We start from the raw sequence: 14,419 nt of genomic DNA, 5'->3' as shown, positions 1-14,419 counted from the left end.
AAAACGCGGAAATGTGGAATCTCTCGCATAATCTCGGAATAAGAAAACCGCAAAGCTTCTTTATATGGTATAATTTACTATGATGTTCAAGCTTCAAAAAGATGTGCCTTGATTTAGATTGCAAATGCTTCTGGTTGTAGCAACAGGTTGAACCGAATTTCAGCCTTGCATATTACATTGCAACTCGCATGAAAACAATTTCCCGAACATGTGAAAATGCAAACCTATGATTAAGGCCAAAACATTTTCATTAACAATTTCTCAGAAAACTCAATTATTCAGTTGTGGAAAACCTGCTTATTGAAAACCCACAAAACATAGCCTTGTTGAATAAAGCATCGTAAGCTCATACACAGTTTAACCTATACGCCCTATTATGACAAAATATTACACATACCGCAGAAAAACTTCGTTATAACGAAAGAAATAAACGTGTAAATCAGCGGGTTCATGTGACTCGGTTACGAACACTGTATTAAGGTAATCAAACATTCACCTAATGGCTTATTAGTTAAAATGTGCAATAACCGAATTATTGTGTCTATAACCTCACACGAACTGCGTTACATCGCCGTAGAGTTTGCCATGTTGTAAAATAGTGGACAATTTTTATTTTAAACTCAGGCTTTGCCGTCGCCAAAGCGAAAAGCAACTAAGCTGGTGATTGTTGTAAGGAGGCGCTATTCTTTGCAGACGCTATCCTATATGTTCCTTTAATTTCGCTGGAAAATGTTTGGTGGCAGCGACATACGTCATCGGGATATATCTTGTTTAATGCCGGATGTAAGTCTCGTATATGCTGGTATAGGAATGATGAATGCCGGTTATCATTTGCGACAAAAAGTGAGGGTACAAACCATTTTTGTTTGGGTCTCAGCTTGGGTATGTGATACTTCAATTAAATCCCATTTTTGAAGACATCTTGTAAATTTATAACGCACGAGGCGAGCGTATAGCAGGGGTTGTATACGCGGTAAAATTCCTAAGCGGCAACTCATAAATAGGCTTTTTCGGACTCGTTTTCAAACCAAGAATAACATAGGATTTCGCGAAGGTCTTCTCAGTTGTCGCATTCCTCTGTGATTATGTCAGCGCGGTAAACCAGCTGTTTGCAAAACATTAACAACGTGTTTATTTCCGTTAACCAACCAGTACAAAGCTGTGTAGCGGTCTTATGCCTTACTATACGTACATAGCCTAAAATTTAGTACTAACACTAAAAGTCCAGTGAATGCACTGGGCTTTACTGAAGTAGCTTGTAAGGAAGATAAGTACTATTAGCGATAAAGCAGCCGCCAGAAGCATGAATATGGATTGGTGGTTTAACAGATTCAATGCTGTCACGTTCCATTCACCATCTCGTTTCCGTATCAATCCCAGAAATCTATGCCCTTGGCATTTCGCTTTAACATGTTAAGTTTTGGTGGGCGTTAGCGTGTCCACCTATCAGTTGAAAATTAATTGCAATGACGACAAGCCAGTGTGTACATTGCGTGCTACTGGTATGTCTTTGGCTTGCAAGAGTTATGCCTTTTCTTTTCCTGTTTGTTTTGAGTAGCTTTCAACCATGCAAGTCAAAACACGAAGCCAATAACGTTCAGCTCTCTACCAAATGGTTTAGAGACACGGAAAGAGGAGATTCTCTTTGCACTTCCAGCTAATAAATACAGTAAATGGTAGTGTGGTGGTCTTAGGTCCGAAAAAATCCCTGCATAAAGGTCACTTACGCTTTGCACAATATTATAGAAGCAATAACCTGGATGAAATGGATTTGACATGGTGTAGACTTGCGTCAAAGCCTATAGTCGTCACACATCCTTTAACAGGTGTTCCTAAGCCGTTTATCGCACCAAACATCATTTGATAATCGACTAGATTCCATTTGAACGTGTGTGGTAAATTGGTAGTTGCAATGATAGAGTGATGCTTAATCGACATTTAGCGTCATCACCCAGCGGCTGACCACATCAATTTTGAATGATAAAAAACGGCTGTTATATGTTGCCTGTAAGCCGGGATTACCTGCGCAGCTTGCTGCTTTGCTAAAGCATTACGGTTAGGTTGGCTTTCGAACAAGTCTAGCGGCACAAAATCACAACCAAGTACTCGATAAATCCTTACAGAATCACAAACCGTTAAGAGGTCCCAGCGGTTTCTAGTCGGTTTGCATGCGATGAGCCCTTTTGAGTTGCAAGCATATAGCTGGAGGTAACGCGATACCGGATCGAATTGCCAGATCTTGAGCGCTGGTAACAAGTGGAACATTGGTCCCACGCTAGATTTTTCTGGGTATGTAACCCCCCAGACTGCCAAAATGCGCGCACAGTAAATGGACACCGCACAGAGTGTGACACTTGGACGGATGGGACAAGGATTTGGGTCCTTGTCGTTATTTTTGTCTTTTGATTTTGCGCCAGTGCGCAAGGGATTGGGCTAATTTTGCCACAAATCTTTGTTAAGAACGAATAGACCGAGGTTGTTTCGGGTAAAACATATTCTTTTGTCTTGGTGCTGCATGAAGCGTAAGCTGTGTTGGTGATGGTTACGTGCTTGCAATCGCACTGCAGCTGAGAGCATTCTGCACTTCTGGCGCCAAGCGTAATTCAAGCTCTTTGAGGAATGAAAAAGATTTGGCAACTCATTACACCACCGTTGTGATGATGATATGTCGTTTCATGCTTGTCTTGAAATGAGACGTCAATATCAAAGCCTTACACTGACCATGAATGTTTCACTAAATTAAGTCCCAATATTTATGTGTATTTTTGTGGAATCTTTTTCATATTTAAGTTATTCGTTTATCTCACGTCTACATTTGCACATACGATGTTATAGTATACTGTGGTAGTGAGCACAGTACGGAAATTTCATAAAAAGAAACCCAAACGATGACATATTTGACCAAACAACGATCAAAAGGTCGGCAACTAATTCAAAATAATTCGTTAAGTACAATCGCAATCGTATATGATGACGATGCGGTGTTCATAACTAACAAGAGTATTTTGGTTAAATTTCCCGCGACTCATAGGAAGCCTGGCGCCTGTTGTAGAAAGATAATCGCGACTATAGCGCCCATCGGTTCATCTACAGTCGCCTTACAGTCAATGACTATGTTTATAATTTTGATTAGAACTTTACCGACGCATGGTGTGGAAACTATGCGCTCCCCCAACGCATTGCGCTAGAATGTAACAGTTTATTTGCCCGCCCTGGGGCATAACGATGATGAGAGTATTTCAGGTCAACAAATCTTTCCGGCCCAGAGCAGATAGCGTTATGATTAAAGCTTTGCAGCAACCTGTTGTTAAATTCGTGACGTTGTATGTATAGGGCGCCTTGGTAAAATTACGATGGATCGAAAAACATCCATCAATCGTCGCCTGATTGCTACAGGAGGGCCGTATTTTCGGCAAACTTATTGCAATCGCATTAAATAAACTTTAGAATGGGAAAAAATGACGCCACGTTTGACACGCGAAAGGCTGTTCCCGGCTGGGTCGTGTCTTTTTGAGTTAAGTGATTTAGCCATGATAGTGCAGTGTCATTGTATGCACATTACTTCAAATAACATAGTTGATGAACTAATGAACACATCCAATATCAAAACAAGCTCATATCTTATGTGAGTGGCCTGAAGCAATGCGATGCCCAATCGCACCTGATCGAAAGTTTATTTATGAAAGTAACGTTTTTCTTTGGCAGTTGGTAGTTCAGTTTTTCTTCAAAACAGACCTTTCGCTGTAGCGGACGATGACATCCATCGTGTCCGATGACGAATCAAAATCTCATGTTGTTTTCCTCGGTCCCTAAAATCGATTAATATCAAGATGACTTCTTTAAAGGGCGGTTTAGTAAGTAGTATAATCTCATTGAGTTTGTCGCCAGTTTTACCAAATTCCCTCTCAACCAAAGTCTTGGCGTGAAAGCCAGTCATTTAAATGAGATTAAGGACGGGTTTGCATTCGTCTATCGGCGATAAGCTAGCCGTGGACTTGTCCAGAAAAGCATCGACAATTACAGACTGACGGGCCAACGACAGTAATCGCTGAAATAACAACCGGTGGCTTATTTATCCAACTTTTCGGCGGCCGGCGTCTGTTATTCTAGCCACGCCACACATTGTGCTAACTCATTGCTTGACTCGCGAGCGCTTGAAACCACAAAAACGTGCCCGCCCAGGTAATGGCGGACAAATTTGATGGCAACAAACGACGTGCACTTGAAGCGATGAACTCCTTTCGATAATCTCTCTTGTTGCATTAGCTGCCTCCAAGAACATGCCGTTATATGCTCATGAACGTTTTCATTATCGTATACCCAGAAATGTGGGCAGCGTTTGAGTACAACTGACCTATCTAAAACGAATTGCTACGCACATTTATGGTGTTTCATTACTGTCTTGGTCATTTTTCATTTTTAGCATTTAGCTTTCAAGTATTTTGGTACAGTCTAGTATTGATGAAAAAGTACAAAGTGTTCCCGAAAAATTGCACTAACGCTGTGGAATCGCCAATCCCTCAATCTTTCTTGGTTCAACTCAGACGATAGAAACGTACGAACACCTTTTTGGTAATTGAAAGTAATTACAGTTATTTCAAGTTAATGTTGGCACTAACAAATGAACGGTGAAAAACATTTTAAAACGGGCAAAGTTCACTGTTAGGTAGCAGATAATTGTCAACGAAATAGTGCCGGAGAAAGTGCGTATTTGGGACCTAATTCATGTCTTGTGCTTTTTTGAATACTCCATAACGGAAACTTCTGACCATTCAACCTGATATTAAACTTTCTTTTATAATGTCGGTCTTTCCCTTTGAAAATACGTCGCTGCTTGGTGACGAAAGCGTTGATCTTCGCCAACAGCTCACAAATTATTTTCCCATGTTTGCGGATTGTGCTTCATGAATCGGCTCTTGCTTCAGTCGTTCCTGTCTGAACTTGAAACAAAGTGGGTTATGTCTTTTTAAAACTCCCATTGCTCGTTGCCCGGTCGCCTCATCTGGATAGATTTTGTTTATTCTATATATAACAGTTTGAAAAAACTCCGCTATCTTGTGGAGTGTTGAAACAAGCATTATATCAGCGTAAACTATGGAGCTTCGAATTCACTGTCTTGACGAATAAAACTTCAGATAACTTGTCGTAAATTATTTTATAAACATTTAAATCTTATATACACCCTTTTTTATTATGCTGTGTGTACACCCGAAGTCGTCTGTTCGTTGGACATCACGATGCAGATGCACAGAACAGCACACATTCCTCGCTGATGTTATTTTTCTTATTCTCTCAAAATACCAAAAACCACATCGACCGCAGAGCTTTGGCCGCTGGTGTCTTCCACGTTTTGTGTATAAGCTGGAAATCGAATACTTGTCTTTCTGCCCGCCATAACATGTATTTGGCGCCACAAATTTAATCCACTTTATAGTTCCACTCGAGTACAGTGGCGTGCAAGAATGCACATCTACCTTACAAAGGCTATCACGGGTCGAAAAATACAAGCACAAATTGACAACGACATTTTGCATCTGTTGCTATGGAAATGTTTTGCAAAATTATGCTTGTGATTAAGTGTGTATTACTCGGCGCCCTTTAGCGTTCAGCTTAATAGGTCAGTGAATCTGTAAGTGACCGATAAATTTTATAATCAGTTGTGCCTTTGGCGTTAGGCTAAGATAAGAAAATCATACTTTAAAACTTACAGTAGGTTTATTTCTAAAGTTACAGTTCTGGATACTATGCAAATGGCTCTAAGTTCAATTTTAAGAATTACCTTTTTCAGAAACTTCCAGCACACATTTTAAAGTTTGAGTTGAAATATGGTTTAGGTTTTATTTCAAGTTTTGAAATAAGTTTAACATCGTTTTATCAAATCGAACCGACGTTGGGCTTGGCTTGTTTTGATGCCCCACTACAAAGTTAACTGTGGGCAGGTCGCTGCCATTTGTAACCTGAAATTATCGTCATATCACTGTCGGGCAATTTCCTCAACATAATAGAATTGGCAACGCTGTAACAAGATTACCGTGCTACGTGCTACCGATTTAAGCCGATTAATGTCAAGAACGCTTAGTGGTAGCCATGTAAGTCAAATTTTCATAGACGTTTTCGGAAATACTGCTGTCCAAATTGATATTGACCACATATTAGTTGTTGCACAAAAGTCATCAACTTTTTGCTTAAACTATAGCTGTTTAAGTTTACATTTTGGTGTCGCCTTCTTAATTCTTTGTGTTTTTGATTTTAATTTTGACTGAACCATGTCCGGTAAGTTTTGGCCGAAGACGGGATACTACAAGACAGGATATAGACCTATCGTGAGAACCTATACAGCGAAGTGCAATTTAAGTCGCAAAGTAAGCCCCGCCTGTGTAATTAAGTGACTGTATATTCTAATTTGCAGTAAATGGCTACAATGTAAATTTCGTGTAATTTCTTTTCGGCCTTAGCACCTGTGTACAAACGTTTCATTGTCTGTCACTACCTTGGAAGGATGTTGGGAAATTTCCCATAAATGTTGTGATGTGATGGGCACTTGATAGCGCTTCAATTATTTATAATTAAGCAATTGAGCAGGTGTCCGACCAATTGTCGGATATGTATGAACGCCAGACAACTTTATAGTGGTGCACCTTTATGCGTTAAATTACTTTGTGAATTGTGATAATCCCAGTACTGATACAAAACTGCAAACCCAAGCAGGTTCAAATAGTGCACGACAAATTAAAAAACTTAGAAAATAGTTAGTTATATCTCTGATGACGTCAGCATTGCCACTAAAAACTGCAACAAGTATGAATAACGATAAACAAAACCTTAATAATGCAGTTTAAATTTTTTGGTTATTCTGGAAGGGTTCGTCTCTACCTTGAATACAAGCAAGATAAAAACACTTGTCCACTTTAGCTGATCAAGACTAGGTAAATAATGATGTCCAGTCTCCGATTAACAGGTTAGTTTAAAAACTTTTGTAATATCAGGATGTAGTTCGTGAGCCGCATGTTAGACTTAGTTCGGGTATCATTTTTCTATGTTGTGTTTTGATGTCAAAATCGCGCCGTGTCGTCAAAACTTGCTTGTGCAGTCACACTGTATGGTTATGTTTGATACGGTTGATTAGCGCCACCTAACTGACACAATCATCCCCAATTACGAATGATTCGTCGCACATGAAGCACAGCCAAATAGATTAATTCTCATCGCCTCCAATAAAGTTATAGTGATTTGAGGAGAGGTTAAAACTCAGCAAATTTTGAAAATTTGTTTAACAATTCATCAATTACCCCCTTTGAGTAAAAGACCACACTTTATTTACAAAGTAGGGTTCTGTTTTCCGTTTTGTCGTAATTCCGATATTCTGTGAAGACCTGCGTGTCAGTCGAAGATAACATGGTCACGCAATTCACCGTGGCACGCAAGAAAGTGTGACGTCACAATGCGAAAATAAGCGGTCTCGCAGCCTGTCATCAGCTGGCGTTTGCGTCACTACGAAAAAGTTGCAGCGGAAAGTCGCAGGATTTAAACAAGATTTCGGCTTGTCGAGCTATACTTAAAAAACTTATCAAGTTTTAAGCTTTTCTGAGAAAAATTTCCAACCGCAGTTTGCAATTGCTATTCGGATTAACTTTTCTGACCGGGGGATAACTTCGGCGAAAATTTTCTTTCCATCAGCTAAAAACAAGGACCATTACGTTGCATATAGTCGCTTTGAGGTTGCGAAAGATAACTCTAATAGCTTAAAGAAGTAACTAGTTGTCTTTTGTGGTGTATTATCATCTAAATTACGGCCTTCGACTTTCGCGTGTTGCACCCTACTTACCCAGCACAATTGTAATAAGGAGTTATATTTCTAACAGCAAGCGTTTCGTTTTAAACAATATTGTAACTTCAGAGATACGGCAGTCGACCGTGTAATTTTGACAATGATCTTGCACTTTTCAACTTTGTACTTTGACTTTTTTACACAACTTTTCATCAAAGCGAACAATAATTTAAAAGCGTATGGGTTTTTGTCGTGTAATTTGCGATAAAAATCATGTTTTACAGATATTCACGTTCTGCTCGTTTGAAACCACAATGACCGGTCAATACTGGTTTAAAGTTGGATGAATTGTATTTTGGTTTTGTGATTATGTCAAAACCTTATGCAATGATGTAAGAAATATGAGGTTTCACAATTATTTGTTGAACAACCATATATGTACATGTTGTTATTGAAATTGCTATCAATTCTTTACTTTAATTCCATAGCGCCGTGCAGCGGATTTAACGTGACCTCCGTTTTCCTCAAAGGTCTCGTGGTGAAGCTGCCAGCTCACGTAATTCAATGTTATTTTTCAATTCCTTTTTGTACCGTGCTATCTCCGCAGGCTTTCGGGCGTTGCTTTAATATTGATATTTTTGACTTTTACTCCATCACTGCAGCTCCATCCACTCATATCGTAGTGTACGGTACAAGTCTCGTTCGTAAGACATGGCTGCATGTCGCACCAAAGCTCTGCCCAAAAGATGTATTCTGCAATTATGAAAATTTTGTTTAATTATCGCCGCTGATCAATCGACTTTTCTGCTTAGTCAATGAATTATTTTTATGTCGTTTACTTATTTTTTCCAAATTTTTTCCATTTTTTTGTGCAGAATTAAATTTTTCGTACACTTATTCCAAACAAAATCATCGTAATATAGATCGACCGAGTAGTAAGGTTTTTTCAAAGGAGTTAAAATAGAAATTGAGGACACGATTTTGTTTTACCGGGAACGCAAGCAGGACTTTCCCTGCTTGTACCGGCGATTTTTCCCGAGCGGCAAGCGCACTTGATTGTACGTTCCAGGCTTTCCTTGCCAATAAAATGCTTACTTTTGTCGCTCAAGATTTCGCAGCTTTCAACCAATGGCTCTGAAAAGAAATATCTATCTGTTTCAACGTCTTTAAACAGTGAGGTATTAGAAAAACGTATGTTTAAAAATCCTTACCTTGAGTAGCAAATGCCGATACCTCTCCCAGATGTGATAACAAGAAAAGCATCACAATAAACATTGTGTCACATTCAGACCTAACTATTGCGTCAAAACTGATTCTAATAACTATTCACTCTGAACATTCTGGTCTTCAAAAATAGAAACTCTGTCAGAATACCACCAAGCATGCTGATAGTTGACAGTCGACATACTTTACTGCAGCTTTGTGAATCGATTGTAACGCGTTTGCCGGCCGGTATTTAGAAGTTGGTTAGCTGACCCTGGAAAATGAATTTCTACGAGAAATGCCCCCAAAACAATTGCAGTTCATTTTTTCGTAATACATTTTCAGTCATTGTCGGCGAATCAAATATAATTGCCAACATTGGCCTTGCCAGACTTTAACATAATGCCTGTATTTCAAATCTGTCGTTGAACTTCCAGTGGATCGATGAAGTTTACCCAGGCTTTGCAAAGTTTTTATTTCACCGTCACTTAGCTTGTCATATCCGGTGAAGTAATATGCAATAACACATTGATTTTTACGCTATGCGACTTGAGAGTCGTTGGGTGCGTCTCAAAAGAATGAAGAACACGTGGCTTGAAATACGCAGCACAGGCGACAGTAGACGCCACTTAGTAATCCATCTTGGTGCCAACCTACTTCTGCAGCCGACTTTTTGTTAATAAAGAAAACTGCTGTTTTTTGCTCGTACAAAGCTTTTACCTCTGCATAGTCACGTGTTAAGCACAACGTGATTGAAGAATGTGTCATGATATTTCGCGCGAGCATTCCTGTTGTGTGAAAATCTCGTGTCACTCATAAATGCGTTGCATAGCTGGGTAACTATACGGTGTTGCAGTCATTCGTAATTTTTGTACTAAAAATGACTGTGCCCGTGGGCATGGGTGGTAATCATAGTGACAAGTTGTATGGTGATCCTTTTCAAACGGTTTGGTTGCCATTATTTCCTTAAATGTAGTGGAAAGTAAAATCAGAAACGTCCAAAAAATATTTAAGTTTAAAAACTCTTCTGAAGCACCAATGCAGCGGTTTCCAACTTTTTAGGATTTAGGTCGAAGGGTCGCAAAATTAGAGTGGTGAAAAGCCATGGCGATCCGCATCTATTAAAATGACCGTACATTGTGACGTTAAAATGCATACGGTTGTGTTATCTTTCTTGATTTATGGCTTAGAAGATATTGCGCATAAGCTAATAACATTTAATCCGAGTCAGCGAAATTCCTCTCTTTACGTCACTTCATCGTTATTCTTTTCATATTTTTATCATGAGGAACTTCGAAAGCTTAAAGTGCGTTGTTCTAAAGTAAATCAAAATCATAACAAAATTAACAAATTACTTAATCGTTGATCATGACAAATTAGCTCTATCTCGGTCCAAAAATTTGGTCACAACCTGGACCTTTTTGCTCAAGCTGTGGGCAAAGGTCAACCCTTTTAGACCATAGATAGGACAAGATGATAGCCTACTTGGTCAAAACATTTCACATACGTTTGCTCAAAAGAAAACAACTTGTAGGCTTTTCATTAAAGTGTAAAATTTAACGCCTTTTCAATGAACACGTCCAAAAGTTTGACAATGAGGTTGTTTTTAGACTATTTTTAAAGTTTAAAGCCAGACAGTAATTGGTTATCAATTAATAATTATATAAGGTCAACTTTTTTTTGCACTTGTCCTTCACTTTGGTATAACTAGAACTTATAGAACTAAAATCAACTCTGTCATGTTCTAAACCTGGGTCTTTTTCTAACCTAGAAATGGGAAAATTTAGGATGCGAAGATTTTTTCTATAACAGCGAAGATCAGTGCTGTGTATACTGTGGTGTTGGTGTTCACTTGCGGTCGTCCGGTTATTGCGATATCGATTAACGGGGTTGAATGAAAGGTTTGAGCCAAAGTTAGTCATTTTTTTTATAGAAAAGTTAGACCTGTTCCCTTACGTACCGGTTGATGCGTTAATCCTATAACTCTATGACGTCAACTGATGCCAGTAATGTTCTACTCAGGCCTATCAACGTCGGTGCGTGTCTGGCTTAATCTACTGAAAAGATTATTTTTAAAGTCATCGCATTTTCTTTCTACTCAACGTTTTTGTGAAAACATTGATCAACGTTAATAATAAAATCCAAAGTTATCAGAGAATATCATTCTAACTTACACAACTTATCTTCCTGTCAACCAAATAGGTTGCCAACTGTGCGAAAGTATATGGAGTGTCAGCATATTGTGAAAACCACAGCTAAGATTTTTATAAGATTTCTTTTGGTCTGGAAGGAATATAGATCAAGGTCGACGTTTTAATAGGAAACGACGTCGATTTTTTTGCTTTATACCAAATCTCATACCGCGCTGATTGATCTATTAATTAATTATTCATCGAAGCTTTCATTGATTGGAAGTAAATCCGAGAAACTAGAAATTAAAATGTCAAACGGCCTCGATATTTATCTTCTCAATTGCGTTTGAATTTAAACCCCGATATCGATCTGCATGAATCCATCAATTAAATTTGCACCCCGGTTCCTAATCTGCAGAGAACGTGTAACTAGTGACCTATGTTGCATCACATCTGCGCTATGATGTCAGTTTGTTTTTTTCTGTTATTGCAACTTTGCCAAAATAATGATCATGTTTTAATAATTGAACCTCCCCTTTTCGCTCATCAAATTCTTATTGCACCGAAAAATGCTCGCAAAAAACTTAAGTAACTGTGGCTCGAGCGTGGAGAATCATCGCCGAGTTTAAGTCGAACAATTAAGCGAACGTGCGTCTTTTCTTGGTCCGAGGTTAAATATTTCGGCACCAATAAGTAAGAATCGAACTTGACATGGACATACTATACGCCAGCAGATGAGGCAAAAAAGATTTTACAAAAAATATCTCAGGAAATTTCAATTTTGTAAAATATTTGGGCCAGCTGATACTTTGTAGAAATACCGTGCTGTCCATCTTCCAATATACTGCGGTAATCTTTTTGCCGACCTGTGGTGACTATCATGTTTGTTGCCTAACAAAACATGAAAAGAATTTTCATTAAGTGATGCAGAAAGAATTTGGAAGAGTTGATAAGCTGCTAAATAACATTTCAACGCAGGTGGTTTGCACACCACAAGATCTTCATATAATTCACCAGATGAGGTCTCGTTTCGTAATTCCGTAATTATACGAGTTCTTGTAAAATGGCACTATTCCAACATACCGGTATTTCCTTGACACTCAGCCTAAATTATGTCACCTGCCATTAATTTTACCATGTTTTCGGAGCACATATTTTATTGTGTTTCGAAAGCAGACATAAAATTCACTGGCATGCACAGTGGCAGTATTCTATACTAGCATTTGCTGTTATGTCATAATTACATTTCATCATCAAAATTACTCTCTTTTGCTTTCCATCTGAAATTTCGATGTTTTGCTGAAATTCAGATAACGGCGCAAAAAGCCGAATTTTTGTGCAAATGGCAATCCTGGAAATGTTGTTTGTTTCGTTATAAACGTGCTAAATGACATAAACTGAAACGGCGACACTTCCGGTATAAATCTCGACAAATTCAAATGAGAATAAAAAACGACGTCAATTTTGTGTTTCCTGCTTCAATTATAATCTAAAAATACCCTCTCTCCCTACACGTTGGCGCGTTTAAAATCTGCGTCGAGCTAATTTTTTTTCATTCCTATTTTAAATTGAACTTGAGAAATATATAGCTGCGTTTTTAGAAGAGGCAGCCGGCACAGGAAATGCGACTTAGCCTCATAATCTAACGCATATTTTTAATTAAAAACGTATTTATTTGTCCTGAAAGGTAAGACAATTTCCTATATTACTGCGAATTCAATGCAATGTTTGCGTGCAAAGGAACTAATGTGCCAGATGTGGTTGTGAATCTGGCGTAGCGCCGTCAGGTTATCTTTTTTTCTCTGTTCTGCCATTTCCTTGACGTCTTATAGGGAGTGTTCTGATATTTTGATTAAAAATCGTTCAGGCAAGGTTCATTCCAGTTTACCAGGCGATTAATGGTAACTTTCCAAGGAAAGGATGAAATAGGCTTTCGTCAGTAGTAAATCACGGATACGCTGTTGGTGTAGCTGACTTGAGAAGTGTGATATCAACTAACATTCTGTGGCGAGTAGTAAAGTGGAAACATCTGATGCTCGTAGTTCTCCTTGTCAAAAGCAAACTGACTCAATAGTTCTTGTCATCTGCAGTTTATACGACCTACACCGAGCATCCTCGATCACCACAAACTAAATGTCTTGGCTGGGATAGTTAAATTTCTTTTGAGATGGGTTAACGTTTCACATTCATTGATGAAAGCTAGAAAGACCTCAACCTGAAGTTGATTTAAATTGTATTATAAGTTATAGCTTCCGCATATTTAAGTAACTTTTTCAGGTAAAACATCCTTATAAAAACATGCAACTTTTACACTTTTTAGTCACAGGCGCATTGTCCCCTTGCGTAAAAATGCAAAGATTGTTTTGCTTTATTTGCTGCTGCTTTAAAATGGCGAAATTTATATAAACACAACCTAATGTACTAAAAAGCTTGGACTTCGAGCTCGTATATATGACAAAGCAGCTCAGGTAATTTAAGCATCATGCTTTTCGATACAACCTTTCCTTTCAACCACGAAATATTTGCAAGGCGTTAACGTTCCACATGCCTAGTGAGTTTTTGAATTCACGCGACGATGTGCTTCCGCCAGCGCAAAACATAGGATCTTGAAGTCGTCGCTAGGAGACGCTGTACCTTGTTCTTGTAAATAACTTTTCCAGTCACCAATGACGCGGTTATGGAAATGAAGCATGTGTATCATCTGCAACTGGCTTCAAAATCCAAAGTAATACTGCGTGAGTGTTTGATACCTTTAAATGCTTTCTGCAAACTTGCTCCAACGGCTAAGTAGTCTATTGTCCTTTCTAAAAAACATTCATTTTGTTCGATTGCAAATTTCAAACATTGTATGGATGGCAAATGCTTTTCAGTTGTTTGTGCTAGATGCGAGCATTTGCTGGCAAGAAACTTACCTAAAACTTAAACGTGTTTCAAAAAGGGTAAATTTACAGGCGTATCTATTTACCTCATTGTGTGTCAAGCGCATTTATTTACCTAATAATATAATCAACAGGAATTTTCGACGGTGGATTGCCTTTAATTAATTACTTTTTAATATGGATTTTAGTATAACAAAGAAGGCATAGCAAAAATTCCTTTTGCATCAGAGTTCGTGATTATGCTCATGATGGTCGTGTTGAAATATAACAACGTTATAAAACAATCTTTGAGAAATTCGTCCGTATGATTGTGTTTTGCCCTCGCATAGATTTCAACTATTCTCGCAGCTCTACTGACATCTAGCAGTGGGGCCGCATAAATGTCAACTGGGTTAAGCAGCGTTGGAACCGGATTTATCTAGGTCTAGAATTATGAA

The 14,419-nt window shown here is 38.5% G+C and overlaps 1 protein-coding gene across 1 annotated transcript; it reads right to left on the bottom strand.

Moving 5' to 3' along the window:
* Positions 1–7,540: 7,540 nt before the first annotated feature.
* LOC143462576 (chemokine-like protein TAFA-3) lies at positions 7,541–9,121 on the bottom strand. The gene is made up of 3 exons (XM_076960799.1): positions 8,980–9,121; positions 8,759–8,902; positions 7,541–8,521 (listed from the first exon to the last, which is right to left on the bottom strand). The coding sequence occupies exons 1-3, from the start codon at positions 9,041–9,043 to the stop codon at positions 8,364–8,366; spliced, it is 366 nt and encodes a 121-aa protein (XP_076816914.1). The 5' UTR covers positions 9,044–9,121; the 3' UTR covers positions 7,541–8,363.
* Between the last annotated feature and the right edge of the window lie 5,298 nt (positions 9,122–14,419).

The sequence above is a fragment of the Clavelina lepadiformis genome, chromosome 1 (assembly GCF_947623445.1).
Source record: "Clavelina lepadiformis chromosome 1, kaClaLepa1.1, whole genome shotgun sequence".
In the NCBI taxonomy this organism is placed as follows: Eukaryota; Metazoa; Chordata; class Ascidiacea; order Aplousobranchia; family Clavelinidae; genus Clavelina; species Clavelina lepadiformis.
Note: the sequence above shows the minus strand (reverse complement) of the source record. Positions and strands in the feature narration are given on the sequence as shown.

Coding starts and splice junctions, on each gene's coding strand:
- LOC143462576 (XM_076960799.1), bottom strand. CDS start 9,043: ATGTTTATTGTGATGCTTTTCTTGTTATCACATCTGGGAGAGGTATCG. Junction 8,903..8,979: donor ATCGGCATTTGCTACTCAAG/GTAAGGATTTTT, acceptor ATTTCTTTTCAG/AGCCATTGGTTGAAAGCTGC. Junction 8,522..8,758: donor AAGTCCTGCTTGCGTTCCCG/GTAAAACAAAAT, acceptor TCATAATTGCAG/AATACATCTTTTGGGCAGAG.